We start from the raw sequence: 24,322 nt of genomic DNA on the forward strand, positions 1-24,322 counted from the left end.
TGGCCGAGATCTAGCACCTTCAGTTCCTCTTCTACGGAACCAATCTTCAGTTCCACTTCTACAGAACCAGTTCTTCTGGCAGTAATCTCTCAAAGATCCAGCCCCATCTTCTGTCCCTCTTCTATGGGACCAATCTTCTACCTCCTGGTAGTAAGGTAGCTTTCGACTCTAATGTAGTGACAGATTTTTATATTGTTTCACAGATTTATTCCTTTAATCACTTTAATTGAAGACGGGATCAGAAGATAAGCGATACGCACCCACGAGCTCTCCACGAGACATTCAATGCCGTTGAAAGATGAAACTTCCAAACACAGTCTCTTGATTAATAGTTTCTTTATTGTAGTAGTAAAAACAGTAAGATATTCATCCAAACTTCTTGTATAAGTACATTTCAATGATACTCGTGGTCATGCTCATGCATGGTCGAAAGCTATGACCTCTCCCCCATTCTTCTTCAAACTAAACTAGCTCTTAGGGAGTCTGCGCCAGAAACCTAGCCGCAAACCACACCCCAGACTACGTATAAATTCCACCCACATAATTACAGACAGATAAAAATGTAAAGGTAACTGGTTATAGTTATAACATACTGAGTTAAGCTAAATGGCTACTACAACCACCTCATTTGTGAAACGCGGTGGTGGGGGTGTTATGGCCTGGCCACGTATGGTTGCTGAAGGTACTGGCTCACTTATCTTCATTGATGATACAACTGCTGATGGTACTAGCATAATGAATTCTGAAGTGTTTAGACACATCCTAGCTGCTCAAGTTCAAACAAATGCCTCAAAACTCATTGGCAGGCAGTTCATTCTACAGCAAGACAATGATCCCAAACATACTGCTAAAGCAACAAAGGAGTTTTTCAAAGCTAAAAAATGGTCAATTCTTCAATGACCAAGTCAATCACCCGATCTGAACCCATGCCTTTTATATGCTGAAGAGAAAACTGAAGGGGACTAGCCCCCAAAACAAGCTTAAGCTAAAGATGGTAGCAATACAGGCCTGGCATAGCATCACCAGAGAAGACACCCAACAACTGTTGATGTCCATGAATCGCAGACTTCAAGCAGTCATTGCATGCAAAGGATATGCAACAAAATACTGAACATGACTAATTTCATTTACATGACATTGCTGTAATCCCAAACATTACGGTGCCCTGAAATGGTGGGGGGGAGTATGTATAAACACTGCTGTAATTTCTACATGGTGAAACCAAAATGTATAAAAATGGCCTTTATTAAAATCTGTTAATGTGCACTTTAACCACATATGATTTTTTTTCTATTACAAATCTCAAATTGCGGAGTACAGAGGCAAGTAAATAAATGATGGGTCTTTGTCCCAAGCATTATGGAAAGCACTGCATATAAAATGATGAGAGGCAAAGTTAAGGATTGGCATTCCGAACCATTTTTCTAGGATGGAAATGTCCTACACGAGAGGGCTTCGCTCTAAGGTGAGAGGGGGAATATATAATGGAGATGTGCAAGGCAAGGTTTTTTTACACAGGGTGGTGGGGGCCTGGAACACATTGCCGAAGTGGTGATGGAGGCAGATACGATAGTGACGTATAAGAAGCTTTTAGATGAGCACATAGATTTGCAGGGAATGGAAGGGTGTGAATCACATGCAGGCAGATGAGATCAATTCAATTAGGCATCATCTGAAGGGCCTGTTCCTGTACTGACTATGTTCTATATTCTTTATTGGAGATTATCTGATTTGAAGTGTTTTTTTTATTGTTTAGTGCCCATGACAATGATGTCAAAGAAGCCAACAAAACCAAAGGACAACAGTCAGTTCTACAACAACAGACAACAGTGCAACAGCAGCATCAACACCAATCTTCACCGCAGCTCCTGTTCCAGCAGACTCCGTACCAACATCTCACCCAGAACTCCTCATCCCAACTGGTACAGTTTCATTCACCTTTGCAACCTCAGGCTTCAATACAGGCCCATAGGAGCCATGTGCAGGGCCGCCGGGCTACCATTGTCTCAGGAAGTGCTGGCAGCAACTATACTTTACAGTCATACCCAAGTTTGCAGGCCAGTTTGCAGCCCACGGTAAGGGCACTGCCTGTTCAGGGACCCATTGCTATGCAGGTTGCCATAACCACAGAACCCAGACACTGCATCACTGTGGCTTATGGTAGTAATTTTTTAAGTGGACATCACACGTACACAACTGGCTGCTTTGACCGATGACAGTAATTGCAAACATGTTATGTTTCAACATTCTTCCAAACTGTTAAATGCAATCTTCTACTTGGCCTTGGAAGCTGTCTCTCAGAAGAGATGCAATTTGTTACATGGATTGAACTTTTTATTTAGGATATGCAAAAGAATGCATTAACAATGTAGCTTTTCTTGTTAAATTTTCTGTGATGGAAGTATGATAATTATTTTAGACTTTGAGAATGCCCTCAATTTGGTATTCTAAACGAACATTTTTGAGACAAAGTAGTCCAATGGGATGTCGGAAAGCCATATGAAATATTTTGATAGATTTGAAGAGATCCTTTGTTTGTGAAGAGCATTTTTAAGCTGCTGCCTTAACTTGCATAAGGGCTGTTATTACTGTGACATTTTTATATTGTTTACATGAAAGCTTTGAGGGGCACACTTTTATACTTGAAGACAATGCTGTTGCCCTCATTTGTTTTAATTTATCACTGGCTGCCTGCGATGTTTTGGTGTATAACCCAGAGAGTTTTGAGACATTACTAAGTGCAATATGGTTTGTATCTTAGCTGTACCTTCACTTTATACTGTTTACTGCACTGTTACTTGTTTCAATTGCAGGCAAAGCAGTGTCATAGATATCCAGCTCTTATATTAAGATTACTACTAATCAGTAACAATTATAACCTTACCAGACGATGATTTCTCTAACACTTGTGAATTTTTAACCAGTTGCAGGGAAATGTGGGTGGATGTGAATGATCTGAGAGCTGCTTTCACTGGGATATTTTGTTGTTCAGCAAGGTTGGCCTACTGAAAATTGGAATTTTAAAAGAAGAGCGATTTAGGGGATTAATTAGTAACATATTTTTTAAAATTGCAATGCGTCTCTGCCTGCTTGGTAAAGGAATCAAGAGATCTGATTTGTTGAAGGTGCATCCAAGGAGCTGACATGACCAAACTAGGAAAGAGTTGCATGTACAAATGTAAGTGTGAACTCCTCAAAAATTAAATTTATTCAGGTCTCAAGGTTCTACAGAAGGGAAAAATATTTAATACCTCAGGCAGTCTTGTTGACCAGCATAAATACATGACATTTACCTCAGAGTAGCTTGTATCTGGCTTGCATTTCGATTCCATACAGCTGAAGGTGACAGTGACATTGCTGTAGATGTAGAGTGTAGCATACCGTCACAATTTACATTTGGGTATTTTTTATGTTGATGTAAAATAATCCAGTGACTTTAACTGCTATTTTTAAAATGCCTATTTTGAGAACTTTGCTTGATTGTCTTAAACAGACTTTATTGTAAACTAACAAATGAAATTCATTTAAGCAGTAAAGTTTAAAATCTTGCATTAATTTTATGTAAATTGGAGCTATCAGATCTAACAACCAGTCATTACCTTCATAAACATTTGTTTTAGTAACAATGCAGCTATTTTAATTTTCAGTGCTCTATTTCTTAATTCTCGTGTTGAGAACATTAGTATATGTTTAAGTCCGGCAGTGTAGAATTGTTGGTTTAATTTTCAAGTACTACTATATAGGTCAGTATTACTATCTGATTAAAGAAGCAAGCTATTACTTGGCTCTGTCCTGCACAGTCCTTCCAATAGTTGAGGTTAGTGTTGAAAAATACTTCAGGACACCAAGTTAATAAAACTAGTCCAGACTCCTATTCCAGTTACTTGTCCTGAAGTTCTTTGTAGGATTTTGTGTATATGGACATAATGAGGCTTGGTACGGTGATCATCGTGACTGAATTTCTCACCAGCAGTCTACATTCACATATAAAAAGTGACCCAAATACTGGAAGGTTTACATTTCCCAGAAAGATTGGGGAATGAATTTTGAAACAATCTTTTCCTAATTTGTTTGATGGGAGTCCTAGACATGATTCCAAACGTGTAGCTGAATATCCATTGTTTGCTTTGTTACTGCAAAAAAATAGGGTCTTGTTTAAAATACTAACCATTTGTTTTTTAAGACAATAAAACATTTTAGGTTCGTTCAATGAGTGAATAGTGCAATGATCTTCTAGCTTTAGTTAAATATATCCAAGTCCATTTATTTCTTTTGTGTAACATGGCCTGTTCCAAAGAACTGGTCACTACATGTGTGCTTTGCTGGTGATTGCATGGATGTGAATACAGGCAAACACTTACCAAATAATGACTTGAAGTTTAGTTTAGAACCACAGTAGTTATCGGGAATGCTTCAATGCCAGTAAGTCCCGCTCCTGGAAAGTCACTCCAGCATGGAATACGAACGCTGCTGTTGCAAATGATGAAACTTTGCATTTGCTCGTGTCACGTTATCAGACAAAATTACATTGGATCAGTCATCAAAAGTGAATAGCTGTTGATTGATTTGCTGTCAGCCTGGATTTGTTACATATGGAACTGGAGCAGCCAGAGGGGAAGCTATGATTACTGTTTCATTCCTTACCTGACAGTACAATTAAAGACAGCTGGAATTCATTTTGTGTGCTATTATGGCATCACTGCACTTGCCATCATTGTGTGCCGTGTAAGCAGCTTGTACTTTTTTAGTATAGCGAAAGTTTCAATGTGTCCAGAAATTCAACTTTTGATAAATTATTTATTTTTTTAATGAGCTTGTTAAATATAACACCGGGATGAACTCCCATGCAGAACTTTTTTAAACCTCTGATCAATTTCTGACCTCAATCTGCCCAAGTTCTTGGTTCACATGGTGTTTTTTTCCCTAAAATATTTTTAAACAAAACTAAACAACCTCATTACAAAACATGTACTTTGAGGGATGAATACCCTATACAGGTTTCACATACAATGGTGTTTAAAGTGCCTTCTGCATTTAAGTATTGACATTTTTTAACACTTCATAAATATAAATTGTTGTGCAACATTCCATCAAAGGTATAATGGATGCCTATTTTAGGCTTTAAAACCTCTTGCGAATTAGCATTAGACAAGAATCAATTTAACTGTATTAAATGTTGTGTGATGGGGAGTGTGAAAAGCTACATTGTGTGGCTTGCCAATTAGGAGGTTGGGAGTCTCCCATGTTAAATTTACTTGATTGGTTGACTTAATGTGATACTGTCTTCTTTGAAATGCAAACTTTGTTTGAGACATTGAGCCGACCAGGCACTTGGATGAGGATGTGTTATGTATGTGGTGTTATACACGCATCCTATTCAATAGACACTACAACCAGTAAATTGTTTGCTGAATAGAAGTAGGGTAATACACATTGTATTAGACAGGACGATATAATGTAAAATGCATTCTAGTTGAATTCATGAAGGAATTGTGAAACTTTGATTTTGCTACAATGCTATTAAACTATGAGAAACCAAGTGAAATAACCAGTGACCAAAAATGTTGTTGTTCCATTCTGCTATACAAAGCTTGTTTTATTCATGACTGTTTTAAAGGGATTTCTTTAATTTGGTGAAACTTGACAGATATCCATGTATTTTCAAGAACAGTAATGCCAGAGTGAGTTACCTGCTAAGTGATACACTAATATTTGCTAGTATTTCAATAAATTTTAGATCTGGCTAATTGAAGTTTAAACACATGACTGATGTGAAATCCTGTGTACTTTAAAAAAAATAAATGCCAGTCTATTTATTAATGTTCTCCTTCTTTAAACTCAAATACACGTCTCCGCAGACACATTACTGAATATATAATTTCCCAGATTTCATTTTGGTGACATCATTATTATATTCCTTTTATCTGTTTCACCCATCTCTAAAGTCGAAATAAGTTTAAATCTAGTGTGAACTAATCTAGGCTTTGTTGGAAGGGAGAGGTGGAAGAATGTGTCAGTATAATAAATAAGAGGATATTGTTGACACTTTTAGTTTAATCGTTCTATCCATGTCAAAAAATAGTTTGTTCAGAGATGTAATTCCAAAAGGTTACACCCTTCTATACCCCTCTGAAGAGGTGAACTGACTGCTAGCAATAATACATGTGAAATCAACAAAACTGCATCTAATCTTGTTCATACTGAGGTCACTGTTTATCAGAAGACAATAGATATAACTAGGAAATAGATTTATTATTTTCACTCATCCAAAGAAAAAATCTTTAGGACTAATTTATAGCGCCCTTTGGACAATCTAACTGCACGCAGATTAGAAATTGAAACTTGATCATCTCTGCTTTCCGATGATAATAATAATAATAATGGATGGGATTTATATAGCGCCTTTCTAATACTCAAGGCGCTTTACATCGCATTATTAATTCACTCCTCAGTCACACTCGGTGGTGGTAAGCTACTTCTGTAGCCACAGCTGCCCTGGGGCAGACTGATGGAAGCGTGGCTGCCATTCTGCGCCTACGGCCCCTCCGACCACCACCAATCACTCACACACATTCACACACGGCAAAGGTGGGTGAAGTGTCAGGCCCAAGGACACAACGACAGTATGCACTCCAAGCGGGATTCGAACCGGCTACCTTCCGGTCGCCAGCCGAACACTTAGCCCATTGTGCCATCTGTCGTCCCAAATGATGGTCTCCTCACACAGCTGGATCATATGCAGCTCAATAAAACCATCAAGCTTGCAAACCACTCATCTTGCTTGACTACCCTTACATCCAGCTAAGACCAAATGCAAGGTCTATTGACAAACTAAAAGCTGAAGTGCCGCAGAGCACAAGCTAATTCTGCCACCTGGCCATTTTTCATTTCCCACTAGCTTCTTCCACTATCTCATCTGTGTGTCCTTGCCTTATCCAGATGTTTCATAATGCTCATGACACAGCAAACCTAAGCTCAAATAGATTTTCATGGACCTTACAAAATGCCTACTTGACTTTTAACTGTCCCAATTCAAATGTGCTCAAATCATTCCAGTATAGACATTGGCAATGAGAGGCGACCGGTTCAAATGGGTTTAATCCCTTGTTGAAATGTAGAACGGTTCAGACAATATATCCTCTCAGCAGCATGTCCCCAGTGTTCCAGTTTGAGGGCGGGCTGATGGAAACAATCACAATCCTGCTATGTTGGCTTTGGTGAATCCACCACATATTAACAACATACAATACAGTAAGTACTGCATGGTGTTTACTTGTCAAAGTATAGTCACAGGTTGTTTATGAAATGGATCCATTGTTAATTGTTTCATTTTAATCTGTTATCCAACAGTAAATGAACTATGTGCCACTTGTTCCTTCACGAATGTAACTATTTGAAATCCTGCAACAATGCTTCCTTCCTGCTTTACATTAGCTCTTGCTGGGCAATAATGGAAACCACAACTGGTAACATTACAATATCCTTGTATTGATTCATTGTGTTATGTGAATGAAACTGAATGTCTTTTATTCTCTAACATCTATAATGCCTGACACAATATTGCTTCCTGCAATTGTCTGCTGATTGAATTACATTTGGTGCTTGTACCCAGTACAAACTGAACCAGCATAATGAGACAAGAATGCAACAGATGGATGGCCAAAATGTGGGCAGAACATAGGAGTTACTGTACTTAAAGTTATTTGTGGAATTTTCCTAAATTACGATGATATTAATGAAATGCATGTTTTATTCTTTACGCACAAATACAAAAATAATTCAGATCAATCATCTTCCCTTACCTGCACCAAATTAAATGTTTACAATATTTTCCAGGGGTATCGCTTGATGCACATTTCTTAATCTCAATCATTAGGTAAATTAACATTACAAAAACGTGGGCGGCATGGTGGCCCAGCAGTAGCGTTGCTGCCTTGCAGCGCCAGACACCTGGGTCTGATCCTGACTGTTCGATGCTTGTCTGTATGGAGTTTGTATGTTCTCGCTGTGACCTGCATAGGTTTTCTCCGGGATCTTTGGTTTCCTCTCACACTCCAAAGGCGTACACGTTTGTAAGTTAATTGACGTGGTAAAATTGTAAATTGTCCCCAGTGTGTGTAGGATAGTGTTATGGGCCTGTCCCACTTAAGCGATTTTTCAGGTGACTGCTGGCGATTGGAATGGCGACTGTCAGAGTGGAACACACTCACTCACTCCTTCCTACTGGGGAGTGCGCTGTCTGAGTGAAATTCACACGGTGCAAAGCCAATGTGACACAGGCACACACCGTGATGAACAGTGGAGACAACTTTTCATAAGCCAGAGATACACGGCTGTGAAGCTTGGCAGACATTAACATTACCGGTCGGTTATCCTTGGTTCGGAAAACTACTGCTTACGTTTTATTTTCCCGATGAGCCAATGAAATTCACCAGTCAGCACTGGCTACAACCTACAAAAACCTACGATAACCTTCGACCTCCTGGCAACCCACTGCCACTGTGACCATAATGAGGCCCTGACTAGTTCCCAGAATGTAGGAACTCCTCACGACCATGAAGGCGACTAACCGGCAACCACCCGCGAACATGTGGCGACGGCATAGTCTCCTGCAGTTGCCTAAGTGGGACAGGTCCATAAGTGTGCGGGGATCGCTGGTCCGCGCACACTTGGGTCGAAAGGCATGTTTCCACGCTGTATCTCTAAACAAAACTTTTTTTTTTCATTCCCTATGAATTTTGAATATGAAAACAGTCTAGTTTAGAAAACATTTGCTTTCACTACAAATATTATGCTTATTTTAAATTTCAAATGCTAGGATTTGGGTATTTTAGGAATTTCAAATAGAAGCTACTTAATTCCTGGAGAATTTTCCAGCCATGTAATAAAAATCAAATTTTAACAGTTTATTCTTTAGGAGAGAAATGTCTAAATGTCAGCTTGTTAAGAACAGAGATTAAACTGGTCTGTCGGTACATTTATTTTAGAATATTTTGATTGCATTACTGAAGGTAATTTTAATTTTAAGGGCAATATCAGTTACATGTTCGATGTTTTGACATTTTAATCGTCATCCAAATCTGAGCCTTTTCACAAAAATATTGATATCACAAATCAATAATTTTTCAAATGATAGCGCAGCAGAGAGAAAACAACTAATATAGATATAACGAGAGTACATGGTGGAGAGAGGTAATAAATGAATACAGGGATATTAGGCAATTATTTCAGCTGAAGTGCGTTAAAGAATGTGATGCTCATTGAGAGCGGACTTGGCAGACCGAGTGCAAGTGTTCCGCGAGACAGACATCTAGTCTACACTCGGTCTTGTCGTTGTAAAGGAGGCCACAGCAGGAGCACCAATTTTAGTAGATGATTTTAGAGGAGGTGTCTCACCTGGAATGACTGCTGAGGTTCTGACCGTCTGACCAGGATTACTTTTTTATCAGTCTCCCCTCGACCTTTGATTATTCTTTTGGCATTCCAGAGAAATAATCCGTCTGTTTAACCTCTCCCTGTGGCTAATGCTCTCTAATACAGACATCATTTTAGTAAATGCCCTCTGTATCCTTTCCAAATTCTTCACAGCTTTCATGTAATAGGGTGACCAGGACTGTATGCAATACTCCAAAATGTGCCGAAACAGTCCTATAAAGCTGCAACGTGACTTCCTCACTCTTAAACTCAATGCTCCAACCAATGAAGGCAAGCCTTTACCACTCAATCTACTTGTGTTGCCACTGTCAGGGAGATGTGGATTGTTACGGGTGATGCCATTAATTGTATATTTTCCCCTTGCATTCAATCACCCTAAGTGCAACACCTCGTACTTACTCAGATTAAACTCCATCCGCCATTTCTCTGCCAATTTCCACAGCTGATTTATATCCTACTGTATCCTTTGCCAGCTTTTCTCGCAGTTTGTGACCCCGAAAATCGTGGTGTCATCTGTAAGCTTACCTACCCATCTGCATTTATGTCCAAAGATAGACACAAATGCTGGAGTAACTCAGCGGGACAGGCAGCATCTCTGGAGAGAAGGAATGGGTGATGTTTCGGGCCGAGACCCTTCTTCAGTCCTACTCTAGCGTTTTGTGTCTATCTTTGATGTAAACCAGCATCTGCATTTCCTTCCTATACATTTATGTCCAAGCCATTATATACGCACACAGTTCTGAATCCATACAACTAAATTGCTGTTAATCCAGTGCATCTTATTCTTCTGGACCGGCCTACCATTGGGGACTTAATCAAAGTCCCTCACTAAAATCCATGTGGACAGCAACCACTGCCCTATCCTGATCAATTACCTTTGACACCACCTCAAAAAATGTAACATTGTGGGATCAAGATTCTGTTCCTATGAGGTACAGTTATAGTTCTATGTTCTTAACTAATTTGAAATTCCCCAGTTCTCTTTATGTGATTTAAATTAAACTACCAGCCCCATCTCTTGATCATTAGTACATGTCTCTCAATCACTCCTTCTGTAACATAACCATCATGCTACCCTATCAGATTCAAATCTTGATTATTCAAATTTCATTATTTTAGCTTTGTGCCCTTAGTTCCATAGTACTTTCCCATACTCCCTTTGTATTCTGCAAATGTCCTTGTGACAGAAATGAAGGAAGAAAGATCTATGAAGAGAAATGTTGTGCAGTGCTAAGAGAATTCCCTATTTTTCCTGTCTTTGTACCTTTATCACCATAAGGTACTCTTCCCCACTCTTAATGATGCCTGTCCCTGTAAATGATGCAAAAATATCGACACACTAGAGAGTCCCTGGCATTCAAAGATGCAAGTATTAGAAAATATTAATGAAAGATTGTGTCAGACTGGCTTCACACTGGTATACTGTTTCCATAACCAGGCCATCATTATATTTAAGTTAGTACTTATTTCTTCAAAAAGCTTTGTTAAAAATGCAATGTTCCAGATCTTCAAATATAAAACATGGCAAACGAGGTAAAGTATGTTAAAAATTATTTATTTGCAAATCTGGTATCTTTACTTTTTTCAGAAGATAATTACATTGGTTGATACATTAAATAACTGTGCAGCCAAGTTATTAAGAGCTTGCCTCTATTAGGCACTTCATGATTCAGATCCATGTATTACAGGTTCCTTGTGAGTCTTGGGGAAAATGCTGTTTTCACTTTTTAAACAGTATCACAGCCAGTTGTTCGTGGAGAGATATGTGAACGCACAGGGTGACATGGTGTCTTTGGTAAAATTGTTGTTTGTTAAAGGGTCCTGCAGAGGGAGTTGTTTTACACTTTTACATGATACAACAGCGTTTACTAGAAGTATTACTGTGACAAAATTAAAAACTAACTATATTTGTGTTATTCATGGACTTTTGTATTGTTTTTAGGCAGTCAATTTAATCACATTGCTTTTGTGTTTTTCAACTGATTTAATCTTTTTTTAAATTGTTATAATCTTTCATAGTTTCTGTGCAATTTTTATGTGAAAAGCATCTACCAATTTCTGTTCCAACTTGAGATTTTGTGCTCTTTCTGTTTGTATCAAGACTGGCTATACCTCTACTATACGGAGAGACAGAGGGGTGTAAAATGAGGGTAGAAGCAATAGGTAGCAAGGTGAAAAGTAAAAGTGGCAGGCAGACAAATCCAGGGCAAAAATCAAAAAGGACCACTTTTCAACATAATTGTATAAGGGGTAAGAGTGTTGTAAAAACAAGCCTGAAGGCTTTGTGTCTCAATGCAAGGAGCATTCGTAATAAGGTGGATGAGTTGAATGTGCAGATAGCTATTAATGACTATGATATAGTTGGGATCACGGAGACATGGCTCCAGGGTGACCAAGGCTGGGAGCTGAACATCCAGGGATATTCAATATTCAGGAGGGATAGACAGAAAGGAAAAGGAGGTGGGGTAGCGTTGCTGGTTAGAGAGGAGATTAACGCAATAGAAAGGAAGGACATTAGCTTGGAGGATGTGGAATCGATATGGGTAGAGCTGCGAAACACTAAGGGGTAGAAAACGCTAGTGGGAGTTGTGTACAGGCCACCTAACAGTAGTAGTGGAGTTGGGGATGGCATCAAACAGGAAATTAGAAATGCGTGCAACAAAGGTAAAACAGTTATAATGGGTAACTTCAATCTACATATAGATTGGGTGAATCAAATTGGCAAGGGTGCTGAGGAAGAGGATTTCTTCGAATGTATGCGGGATAGTTTTCTAAACCAACATGTAGAGGAACCAACGAGAGAGCAGGCTATTCTAGATTGGGTATTGAGTAATGAGGAAGGGTTAGTTAGCAGTCTTGTTGTGCGTGGCCCCTTGGGCAGGAGTGACCATAATATGGTTGAGTTCTTCATTAGGATGGAGAGTGACATTGTTAATTCAGAAACAAGGGTCCTGAACTTAAAGAAAGGTAACTTTGAAGGCATGAGACGTGAATTGGCCAAGATAGACTGGCAATTGATTCTTAAAGGGTTGACGGTGGATATGCAATGGAAGGCATTTAAAGACTGCATGGATGAACTACAACAATTGTTCATCCCAGTTTGGCAAAAGAATAAATCAGGGAAGGTAGTGCATCCGTGGATAACAAGGGAAATCAGGGATAATATCAAAACAAAAGATGAAGCTTACAAATTAGCCAGAAAAAGCAGCCTACCAGAGGACTGGAAGAAATTCAGAGTCCAGCAGAGGAGGACAAAGGGCTTAATTAGGAAAGGGAAAATAGATTATGAAAGAAAATTGGCAGGGAACATAAAAACTGACTGCAAAAGTTTTTATAGATATGTGAAGAGAAAAAGATTAGTTAAAACAAATGTAGGTCCCTTGCAGTCAGAAACAGGTGAATTGATCATGGGGAAAAAAGACATGGCAGACCAATTGAATAACTACTTTGGTTCTGTCTTCACTAAGGAAGACATAAATAATCTGCCAGAAATAGCAGGGGACCGGGGGTCAAATGAGATGGACGAACTGAGTGAAATCCAGGTTAGCCGGGAAGTGGTGTTAGGTAAATTGAATGGATTAAAGGTCGAGAAATCCCCAGGGTCAGATAGGCTGCATCCCACAGTACTTAAGGAAGTAGCCCCAGAAATAGTGGATGCATTAGTGATAATTTTTCAAAACTCTTTAGATTCTGGAGTAGTTCCTGAGGATTGGAGGGTAGCTAATGTAACCCCACTCTTTAAAAGGGAAGGGAGAGAGAAAACGGGGAATTACAGACCAGTTAGTCTAACATCGGTAGTGGGGAAACTGCTAGAGTCAGTTATTAAAGATGGGATAACAGCACATTTGGAAAGTGGTGAAATCATAGGGCAAAGTCAGCATGGATTTATGAAAGGTAAATCATGTCTGACGAATCTTATAGAATTTTTCGAGGTTGTAACTAGTACAGTGGATAAGGGAGAACCAGTGGATGTGTTATATCTGGACTTTCAGAAGGCTTTCGACAAGGTCCCACATAAGAGATTAGTATACAAACTTAAAGCACACGGTATTGGGGGTTCAGTATTGATGTGGATAGAGAACTGGCTGGCAGACAGGAAGCAAAGAGTAGGAGTAAACTGGTCCTTTTCGCAATGGCAGGCAGTGACTAGTGGGGTACCGAAAGGCTCAGTGCTGGGACCCCAGCTTATTAACAATATATATTAATGATTTGGACGAGGGAATTGAATGCAACATCTCCAAGTAAGCGGATGACACGAAGCTGGGGGGCAGCGTTAGCTGTGAGGAGGATGCTAGGAGGCTGCAAGGTGACTTGGATAGGCTGGGTGAGTGGGCAAATGCATGGCAGATGCATTATAATGTGGATAAATGTGAGGTTATCCACTTTGGTGGCAAAAACAGGAAAGTAGACTATTATCTGAATGGTGGCCGATTAGGAAAAGGGGAGATGCAACGAGACCTGGGTGTCATGGTATACCAGTCATTGAAAGTAGGCATGCAGGTGCAGCAGGCAGTGAAGAAAGCGAATGGTATGTTAGCATTCATAGCAAAAGAATTTGAGTACAGGAGCAGGGAGGTTCTACTGCAATTGTACATCATCTTGGTGAGACCGCACCTGGAGTATTGCGTACAGTTTTGGTCTCCTAATCTGAGAAAAGACATTCTTGCCATAGAGGGAGTACAGAGAGGGTTCACCAGTGATTCCTGGGATGTCAGGACTTTCATATGAAGAAAGACTGGAGAGACTCGGCTTGTACTCACTAGAATTCAGAAGATTGAGGGGGGATCTTATAGAAACTTACAAAATTCTTAAGGGGTTGGACAGGCTAGATGCAGGAAGATTGTTCCCGATGTTGGGGAAGTCCAGAACAAGGGGTCACAGTTTAAGGATAAGGGGGAAATCTTATAGGACCGAGATGAGAAAAACATTTTTCACACAGAGAGTGGTGAATCTCTGAAATTCTCTGCCACAGAAGGTAGTTGAGGCCAGTTCATTGGCTATATTTAAGAGGGAGTTAGATGTGGCCCTTGTGGCTAAAGGGATCAGGGGGTATGGAGAGAAAGCAGGTACAGGATACTGAGTTGGATGATCAGCCATGATCATATTGAATAGCGGTGCAGGCTCGAAGGGCCGAATGGCCTACTCCTGCACCTAATTTCTATGTTTCTATGTTTCTACTCAATCCCCGTTTTTAATTTGATTATTCTGGCCTGCTCAGCTCGCCCAGTAAGTCAGTCCGTACAACCTTGCTCAGACCTCGCTATATTAGCAAAATATTACTTGGACAAAAGAATTAAACTGTCTATTCAATGGCTGTGTCCAATCAGCCGATACAGACATTCACTTTTCTCCAACTATTACCCTCCCCACCTTCTCTGTTACTTAGCTTAACACGTTTTCTCTCTCAGTTCTGATGTAGTGCTTCGACCAGGAATGTTAACTAGCTTCTCTTTGCACAAATGCAGGTTGAGTTCTTCCAGCATTTCTGTTTTTTGTTTCTGTGACGGCCTTAACAGCCGTTTCAATTATTCTGTGATACCTTTATTGTCACAAGTACCTAGGTACAGTGAAATGCTTTGCTTTGCATAAAACCTGGTAAAATCATAGAGCAGACCTCACCTCGGCCTCCTAGGTGCCCCCTTTCCGCTGGGTCCCTCATTCGGTCTCAGCAGCTCCTCTCCCCTGGCCCCCTGCCGAGTCCCTCCTTTGTACTCAACGGCTCCCCTGTTGTGTTGTTCAGGTAAATGTAGGCAAATAGCCCACAGTAAACTTTGGCAGGAAATCTGCATGATTGTCCCTAATGAGCAAAGTCCATTCTTTTGATATCAGTTTATTTATTCATGTGTGTATATATTCATATAATGGTATATGGACACATTGATCTGTTTTGTAGTCAATGCCTACTATGTTCTGTTGTGCTGAAGCAAAGCAAGAATTTCATTGTCCTATCAGGGACACATGACAATAAACTCACTTGAACGAACTTGATCAAATAATGTATTAATGACGCATGCTTAGTTCTGATGAAAGGTCATTGACATTAAATATTAACTCTGTTTCTCAGCATTGATGCTGCCTGACCTGCTGATTATTCCAAGTATTTTTTATAAAGAACTCCCATATCGTTGAGAGTTGTCCCATTTTTTGTAAGTGTTAACACATTTACTTTCCATGGTCAGTCCTCCTAGCTGTATCTCAGAAATTCACTTCCATTCACCATTGTAATGATTTTTCCCCAATTGTAAAGTTCCCTTGAATGGTATATCTTACTGTGACACCAAAGAGCTTGCATAATTTTTCCACAAATAATCTGCTTTTAGACTGTGAGTGGAATTTGAATACCATTAAAATGTCTGATTACACCCAACCCTGACCATAAGACATAAGGGCAAAATTAGGCCATTAGACCCATCAAGTCTACTCTGCCATTCAATCAGGGATGATCTATTTTTCCACTCAACCCCATTCTCCTCCCTTCTCCTGTAACCTTTGATGCCCTTCCAAATCAAGAACCTATCAATCTCCACCTTAAAAATGTGGCAAGAATTCCACAGATTCACCACCCTCTGGCTAAAGAAATTCCTTCATCTCCATTCTAAAAGTACTTCCTTTTATGCTGACACTGCACTTGGGTCCAGATTCTCCCTTCACTGGAAACTCCAATCGATCGAGACCTTTCATTATCCGGTAGGTTTCAATGAGATACCCCCTCATCTTTCTAAACCAGTGTGTACAGGCCCATAGCCTTCAAATGCTCCTCAAACATTAACCCAATCATCCCCAGGATCATTCTCATAAACCTCTGGATCATCTCCAAAGCCAGTATATCTTTCCTCAGATATGAGGCCCCAAATTGCTCATAATATTTCAACCATGGCCTCACCAGCACCCAAAAAAGCCTCAGCATTACATCCTTTGAGGCAACAACAACAACATTTACCAGTCACTGAGATTGGGGGAGTTTTGGACACTCAGAGAATATGGGAAGGAAAGTAAAGATAGGTAATGAGGCATGGAAGCAGCTGTGCTCTTATTGAATGGCAGAGCAGCCTAAGGCAGGTGTTTGGATGACTTTTACTTGTATCTCTGGCTCTTTTCCCATTCACCATAAACAAGTATGATATGTTGGACCAACACAGCACGGAACTCGCTATCAAAACATGGAGGGGACGGGGGACACAATTTTTTGGAGGCCACGCGCGCATGCGCACACTCACACACAAGCGCGAGGCTTCGGAGGCTCAATCCAGCGCTAAATGCAGCTCAACTGCCTGTCTCACCGGGTTAACTACAGCTCTGTCTGGACTGACGGGATACCAGCGCTGCTTCTCTGCGCTGGCCATATTTCCCGCAAGTCCAGGAAGGCTGTAGGCTCACCTGGCGGGACAGGCAGAGTTTAGCTGGGTTTAGCGCTGTTTCTCTGCGCTTGCCCGTCTGACTGCTGACCAAAGATTCTATAGCGGAGGATCTTTGTTACCGACCTCTCTGCCCACCCGCGAGGGGGGTACTCGGGAGGAGACAGGACAGCCGGGATCATCCTGGCTGCGGATGAAGCGCAGGTCTGTGCCACGTCTCCCTCCTCCAATCACCGCGCTCTATCCTCAGTCCCACCTCCTCCCTCCTCCAATCATCGCGCTGAATCATGTCCCACCCCCATTGCCTGCTGACCGACGTCTCTCTCCTCCAATCGGCGCCCTCGATCATCAGTCCCACCCCCACTGTCTCGCGGAAAGCGGAGATTTCACCGGATTTTAAAATCCGGATTACAAAAACTTGGGGATGTCCCCCACCTCTCAAAACATGGAGGGGACGTGTCCCCTCTGGCCCCCCCCCCCCCCCCCCCGGGCTTTCCGCCCCTGGATGAGTTTACACTGGAAACTGTTCTCATTATTTACTCCTTTAAATTTGTGAGTGATTAGGTACATCTCTGTCAAATCTCCCCATTATCCTCTGTAATTCCTTTATCTACAGTCTCACCACACAAATCATTTTCCTAAACAATATTCTAGAATGTCTCACCTTCCCACCCCATTGGCTTGCATTGGATTCAAATGTAGATGGATCTTTTTCTTTTAAGCATTGGCAACATCCTCCTTTGTAATTGATGGGTGCAAAATTCTCACTTGGCACCTCTTCCGTGCTCTATATCACAACAAATATGTGGTTTTATACCTAAATGCCCACATGGTTTGGGTGATCTTCAATAGTATTTGCAATATATTTGTGGTTTTCCTTTTATGTGAGCTGCTTAATCTATTCCAATTCTCATTCTTTCCCTTCTTATTTTTTTTTAATCCCAGCAATTTTGTTTACACTTGGCTTGTTTTTTTCTGTTTCCAGTGTTGTCTCTCACTTGGCTTCATACCAGGAGGGACCACCACTGATGGTTGTATTCATGCATACCTCTCTCTCACTGACATACATCTTCATTGTTACTTTCTGATTCTTCAGACATGATTATCATTAAATATTGCCAGAGCTCTCCCTTATTGTAACGATTTTAACAATCACACACATGCACGTTCAAGCTGAGTCAGGAATGGCAGCCTAAGCCAAACTATCCTGCAATATTTGCCCATTATGCCCAAGACGAACTATTTCTACATAGAATGAGAATTGAACATGAAAATCCACCTCTTTCTGTTTATTCACTGCTTAACCAGTTGAACCACCAGATGCATTATTTATTGCTTTTCTCAATAGGAATTTTTTAATAGAAAAGAAATAAGAATTCACTTTTACCCCATTTCCCATCATTTTCTGAAAGCCATGACTAAGTTTCACAAGTAATCACATAGCTCCTCAGTGAAACTGTTCTTTTAACCATCTTCACTTCCACTTTCATGCACCTTGAAAGTACTCCCTTTCTATTCAAGCCTTTACCAACTGGGTTTCAGCAATCTATGTAGGGGTCATTGTTAGAGAAGGCAATACGCTTCCTAGGAATTAACTAACGAAAGAGAATCTGGGTAAAATATGGTTGTGATTCCTGACATTTTATCAGTTCCTGTACTGTTTGATACCATTCCTGATTGGGAAAGAAGTGGTGAAAGTGCAATATGACATTTAAATAAATTTACGGTTCACAACAAGAAGCATTGAGATTACAGAAATTATATTATTTTAATTTAAGCAAAGCAATGTATAATGGAGGTGTTTTTCATTCCAAAAGGAGTAACACATTTTCCTGTTTTAGGCAGTTTTCTTGCTAATTCTCTTGTAAACCACACCACCACATGCTGATGTCTGCCAAAAAGAAGAAAAAAAAATGACTTGCGCAAGTTCCAGCTAACATTTGGAATTTATTTTAAAACTGAAAAATCACTTACCTCAATAAGATTTCCTCCTGAAATCTCTGAAGTGTGGTGATAGTTTGGAAAGTCGCAAACAAGTGCATTTCCTTCCATTTTGACTATTGCCTGATATATTAAAAAACAGAAAGGTGGGTTCAATAGAGTTGAATATTTGTGACTTTTTGTAATGAAAATTGTAAGAAAAATGTTTTTGTTTAGTTGAAACAACCAGTCTTAAGTGTATCTAAAATTATATTTGATAGAGATGAAATAAAACTAGCGAAACCTCTCCTGTATCAAATGAACGGACCATATGGAATGAAGACTAAAATGGAAAAGATGGAAACTAAGCAAATGATAGAGTGAGGGGTGCCCTTGCAGCCGATCATAAGATCAACCTAAGAGAAACAAGCTATCGATCAATAGATAAATATTAGATCTAAACCATAGGCATGAGCGTATGGAGAGGTGCAGTCCTATTGTTATTACATGCTCAGCTACTGAGCGAGTTATGTACATGTACTGTACACTGTCACCTTTAGTCTAGGCATATAGATGACTACAGGAATTATTAAATTGGAATCTGTAGATGACAAAGAAAGTGAATTCCTGAACAATCTCAGCACTGATCTCATGAAAAACCTACATTCTGATCAGCCATGTTCCCAAGTGAATGTGGATGGTCACATTTGCTTAATAGGTGGGCATTGGATAATAATTGCCACTTGTTATTTCTTAATGCTTTGCTTACCCATGGGGGTGGCATGGTGGCGCAGCGGTAGAGCTGGTGCCTTATAATGCCAGAGACCTGGTTTCAATCCTGACTACCAGTACTGTCTGTACAGAGTTTGTATGTTCTCCCCGTGAACATGGGTTTTCCAATTTCCTCCCACACTCCAAAGATGTACAAGTTTGATTAATTGTACAAGGTTAATTGGCTTCGGTAAAATTGTAAATTGCCCCTAGTGTGTAGGATAGTGTTAATGTACGGGGTGATCGCTGGTCGGCGCGGACTTGGAGGGGCGAAGGGCCTGTTTCTGTGCTGCACCTCTAAAGTAAACCAGACATTAAAATGATCTCAATGTTACCAAGTAAATCAAACATTTTCCAGGCTCACCTTGAATTTTTTGCCATCCATGGTTTCCATATCTGATTCCTGGCCAATAGCAAATGTGTTCTTCATGGTTTTTCCACCAGGATAAATTTGGATCCAGGTAAAATCATTTCCATTTTGGGTGACGTCCGTAATGACCTTGGCGTTCCTTCCCTTTTCAATGACATCAGCAGAATACTCTGAGGAGAAATAATCAAGTTTGACTATCAGAGTCTTATTTTACATTGCTTCAAAATCTATTTGTTTTATTCAAATGTTTTTTTCACAAAATAATTGTTCTTAGCAACTGTGCCTTTCATGTACTAACCGCTGATGCTTGGTTCTCCGGTCAAGGTTAGAGTAAAAGAGAAGTGGGTACCAGTTAGAACAGTAATGCCAGGGTTGATGAAATCCTGCCTGTGATGATTCCGGATTTCATTCTGGCTTATTTTGTGCATCTGATGAAATCAGTGACTCGGATATAGAATTCAAACAAATTATTCATATTTGCAGATCGATAAAATCAAATAAATGAAGAGGGAAGCCTGATAACCCTACTGTCAGAGGTGGAGATAATTTGGATTGAATTTTGCCTTCAGTTGCTAGTGCTCAATGCATAGACTAAATGACTGCACTCTACCAAAATTCAATTCAATTCTATTGACTTGAGCAGCCCATATTACATCATTGTTCAGCATAAATCTGAAAACCAATGAGGCTGGAACTCAGAAATAAAAACTGATCATGTGGGACATACTCAGCAGATCAGGCAGCATTGGAACAATAAAGAGACAGCCTCTCAGATCAATTATTATCTTTTATTTTCTTATGAAAGGCCATTGACCAGAAATAACTCCCCCGCAGATGCTGCCTGTGGCACCCTGACGCAGCGTAGAGCTGCTTCCTCGCAGTGCCAGAGACCCGGGTAAGATCGTGACTACGGGTGCTGTCTGTGCAGAGTTTGAATGTTCTCCCTGTGACCTCATGAGTTTTCTTCTGGTGCTCTGGTTTTCTACCACATTCCAAAGACGTGCATGTTTGTAGGTTAATTGACTTATTTCAATCGTCCCTAGTGTGTAGGATGTGTAACTGAGATAACATAGAATTAGTGGATGGGTGATCTATATTTGGCATGGACTTGGTGGATGGTATTTCCACCCTGTATCTCTAAACTAAACTTTGAGTTTTCTAGCATTTTTTTAAATTTATAAATTTTCTATGGTTTGGGTTTATTTACTCCAGTAATTACACAATTGATAGATGGTCTCATTATGATGATGGGTTGAGATAAAACTTTAGGCTGGTCCAGTTCTGGAATTATTCTGTAGATTTTCCAAGCTGTACATTATTTTAGTCAATTTTTCCTGCAACATTCTGTGGATTAAAAAACATTTTAAATAGTGCGTGCTTAAGTTCTCAAACAATTTTGCTGAGATGGAAGAAAATTGATAGGAATTGACTTAGCTTTAAAGCTGACCTGTCCTTCATTGAGAACCACAAAGAACAGGAGTAAATATAAATTTTCAAGACTGCAGTAATGGAATAAGTCTCATCTCACACAACAAAGGTTTTTCACTGTACCTCGATACATGTGACAATAAACTAAACTGAACTTATCTGAGAATTGCATTGAAACGAGATGTTCACAACGGCTTTGGAGGGAAATTAAGATTGCTGCTTTATTGCCAGTAACAGCTTTAAGACAAGTTTTAATAAAAAAAACAATCTTTATCTAAAATCTGCAAAATGCATACGTGCTGCTGCACATGCTCTGCATCAGGTGTGACTTAAGTTCATTGCCCTGAAAAAGGTATATCAGGTGGCAAGAATGTTTGCAACAATTTACCATTCACATTTTTGCGTGCATTATTGGTTACCAAGCAGGATTAAATAAAACTTACAGTTGCAAAGTTAAACCAGTTGATCTTTAGAAATGAGTTGCTGTTCAACTCAGTAAATCAACTCGGGACCATCACTTGCACAACAATATTATGTAAAATAACACACATGAACCTTTTTGATCCAACTATCAATGTAAATTGGTATAACTTACTCAGGATCTTCATGAAATCTTCATAATTTTCCTGACTTGTAACTTCATATTTTCCGGTGAAAGCCATGTTGCTACAGTTGTGATCAGGCACAGTCTGGAGATGAAGAGACCAGTGAATACAATGACCAGACACCCTGGCTATATATACAGATTTAACAGCCACACCTCAGTGATTAATTAACCAGATTTTTTATTTTTGTGTGTATATGAGGCAATTACATAATTTTATACCACTAAATGTCATTGACCCAGAAGGCATTGTCCTTAAACATAACTGATCTAAAGATGAATTGGTTCAACTTTGCAAGAAAAGCCCTAGATAATGTTGTAAATGTGCAATAGCTCAGCTGACTAAAAGGCAGACAGAAAATTCAACACAGCAGTGTGACTCTTTACCAGAATTAGTGGAACAAAAGTACAAAATATGTATAATTCGTTCTCACAAATCACAAAATAGATTGTGGTAATACACAAAACAATTTCACTCAGGATCACACCTGTGCTGATTCCATAAAACATCATTCAAGTTAATCTGCTGTTCTCTCTTCCCTTTGCTCTCCAATTTAAGAAAGAATTAGCAGGATGTTGGAGAACCAAATCCTAGCCACAATGCACATGGCAGTTGTGATCAAGCAGAAGAAAACATTACTGATGTTTATACTCTCCTTAGTCTGCCAATATCCTTGTCTGAATTCTATGAATTTGGTGTTGATTGACAATTAAGCCTTGGTCTACTCGGCTCAGTCCTTTTTCATTGGAATTTCTCTGTGAAAGACTCATTGGTGATGGTGCTTCTCCACTGTTTTATGCTGGACAGTTAGCCACCAAAAGAAAGGCTTGGCAAGTGGGATCTCTTTTGTAAATGTTGCACATTGGGTGAATTGTTTGATTTGCTTTTTTCATCGTAAAGCTTTCCTAGCTGAGACTATCCTGCATAATACTTAGTCCGTCTAACACAACTACATTCGTTGTGGAAATTACTTTCAAAGGATACCAGAATTTCTTTTTCATTTCCGTAAGCACGTTCTTGTTCATTTTGAAAGTATTTTTGGATTGTCCAATGGATACAATTGGTATACATCCCGTGCTTGGAATAAAATGTGGGTGTGTGTGCAGATAAGATTAAGTAGCATCCAAAAAGATTATGTAGATGTATTAGCAAAAAAAAAGATAGAGAGTAAGGCACACATAAATCAATGTGGTCATCTATGCTTGGAACTGCAGGAGATGGAGATGGACCTCGATGAATATTTCTTCCCTGTGGAGAATGACATGAACGTAAGGGAATTTGGGAAAGTTCGAGGTGATGTCTTGAGGAGATTCTGTAATTTCGTCAAGAAGGTAAGAAAATGTTTGAAGGCAGACAAATCCTCCAGGTCTGCTCAGGTATATACTAGGGTGCTAAGGGAAGCTAGAGAATGAATTGCAGGAAACCTTGCTGAGATCCATAAATCGTTAGACATGAGTGAGATGCTGGAAGACTGGAGGATGGCTAATTTGGTGGCACTATTTAAGAAGGGCTGCTAAGAAAAAACTTGGTGCTACCTGTGGTAGGAATGTTACTAGAAAGGATTCTGAGGCATAAGGTACATATGCTTTTGGAAAGGCAGGGATTGACTAGGGATAGTCAGCATTGTTTTGACATGCCATCAAGCTGGAACGAGTACAGAAAAGATTTATGAAGATGTTACATGCTACATAGATATATAGACTACAGGTGCAGGAGTAGGCCATTCGGCCCTTTGAGCCAACACCGACATTCAATGTAATCATGGCTGATCATTCATAATCAATACCCTGTTCCTGCCTTCTCCCCCGATCCCTTGATTCCGCTAGCCCTAAGAGCTCTATCTAATTCTCTTTTGAATGCATCCAGTGAATCAGCCAGGACTTGAGGGCCTGAGCTATAGCGAGAGATTGGGCAGACTATAACTTTATTCCTTGTAGTGCAGGATGCTGAGCGGTAGTTATATAAAATAATGAGAGCAATAGATAGGATGAATGCTCAGAGATATTTTCCCAGGCTAGGACAATTAAGAACAAGAGGACATGGGCTTAAAGTGAGAAGGGAATGATCCATGAGGGGCAACCATTTCACACAAATGTTCATGGATATATTGAGTGAGCTGACAAAGACAGTAGATGAAGCGGATCCAATAACAAGATTTAAAATATATTTGGACTGGTGCATGGATAGGAAAGATTTAGGGGGATATGGGCCAGACACAGGCAAGTGGGACTAACTTCGTTGGGGCATTCTGGTCAGTATGGGCGAGTTGGACCGAATGGCTTGTTTCTGGTCTCTTTACCATAGCAGTTTCTGTTTTTTGACAATTGAGTCTGAAGAAGTGTCTCAATCCGAAACGAGTCTGAAGAAGGTTCTTGACCCGACACATCAATGTTCTCCTGTGATGCTATCTAACCCACTGAGTTACTCCAGCATTTTGT

At 39.9% G+C, this 24,322-nt stretch overlaps 2 protein-coding genes across 2 annotated transcripts in view; one reads left to right on the forward strand and one right to left on the reverse strand.

Moving 5' to 3' along the window:
- ccnjl (cyclin J like) overlaps window positions 1-5,889 on the forward strand; it is a 78,124-nt gene extending 72,235 nt beyond the window's left edge. The window contains exon 5 of the mRNA XM_033029653.1: window positions 1,757-5,889. Within this exon, the coding sequence (XP_032885544.1) occupies window positions 1,757-2,216 (460 nt within the window). The 3' untranslated portion in view covers window positions 2,217-5,889. The remainder of the gene's footprint in view (window positions 1-1,756) is intronic.
- A 12,738-nt stretch (window positions 5,890-18,627) lies between these two features.
- Window positions 18,628-21,976, reverse strand: fabp6 (fatty acid binding protein 6). Its single transcript, XM_033030069.1, has 4 exons — window positions 21,875-21,976; window positions 19,846-20,021; window positions 18,765-18,854; window positions 18,628-18,681 (listed from the first exon to the last, which is right to left on the reverse strand). Exons 1-4 carry the CDS (start codon window positions 21,939-21,941, stop codon window positions 18,628-18,630), a joined length of 387 nt encoding a protein of 128 aa, XP_032885960.1. The 5' UTR covers window positions 21,942-21,976.
- Window positions 21,977-24,322: the final 2,346 nt, after the last annotated feature.

The sequence above is a fragment of the Amblyraja radiata genome, chromosome 11, assembly GCF_010909765.2.
Source record: "Amblyraja radiata isolate CabotCenter1 chromosome 11, sAmbRad1.1.pri, whole genome shotgun sequence".
Lineage (NCBI taxonomy): Eukaryota > Metazoa > Chordata > Chondrichthyes > Rajiformes > Rajidae > Amblyraja > Amblyraja radiata.

What these genes read in the sequence shown, in the direction of transcription:
- fabp6 (XM_033030069.1), bottom strand. Translation starts at nt 21,941, where the DNA reads ATGGCTTTCACCGGAAAATATGAAGTTACAAGTCAGGAAAATTATGAA. An exon ending in TGGATGGCAAAAAATTCAAG is followed by an intron (nt 18,855 to 19,845) that starts GTGAGCCTGGAA and finishes TTAATATATCAG; the next exon opens with GCAATAGTCAAAATGGAAGG. An exon ending in CAGGAGGAAATCTTATTGAG is followed by an intron (nt 18,682 to 18,764) that starts GTAAGTGATTTT and finishes TCTTTTTGGCAG; the next exon opens with ACATCAGCATGTGGTGGTGT.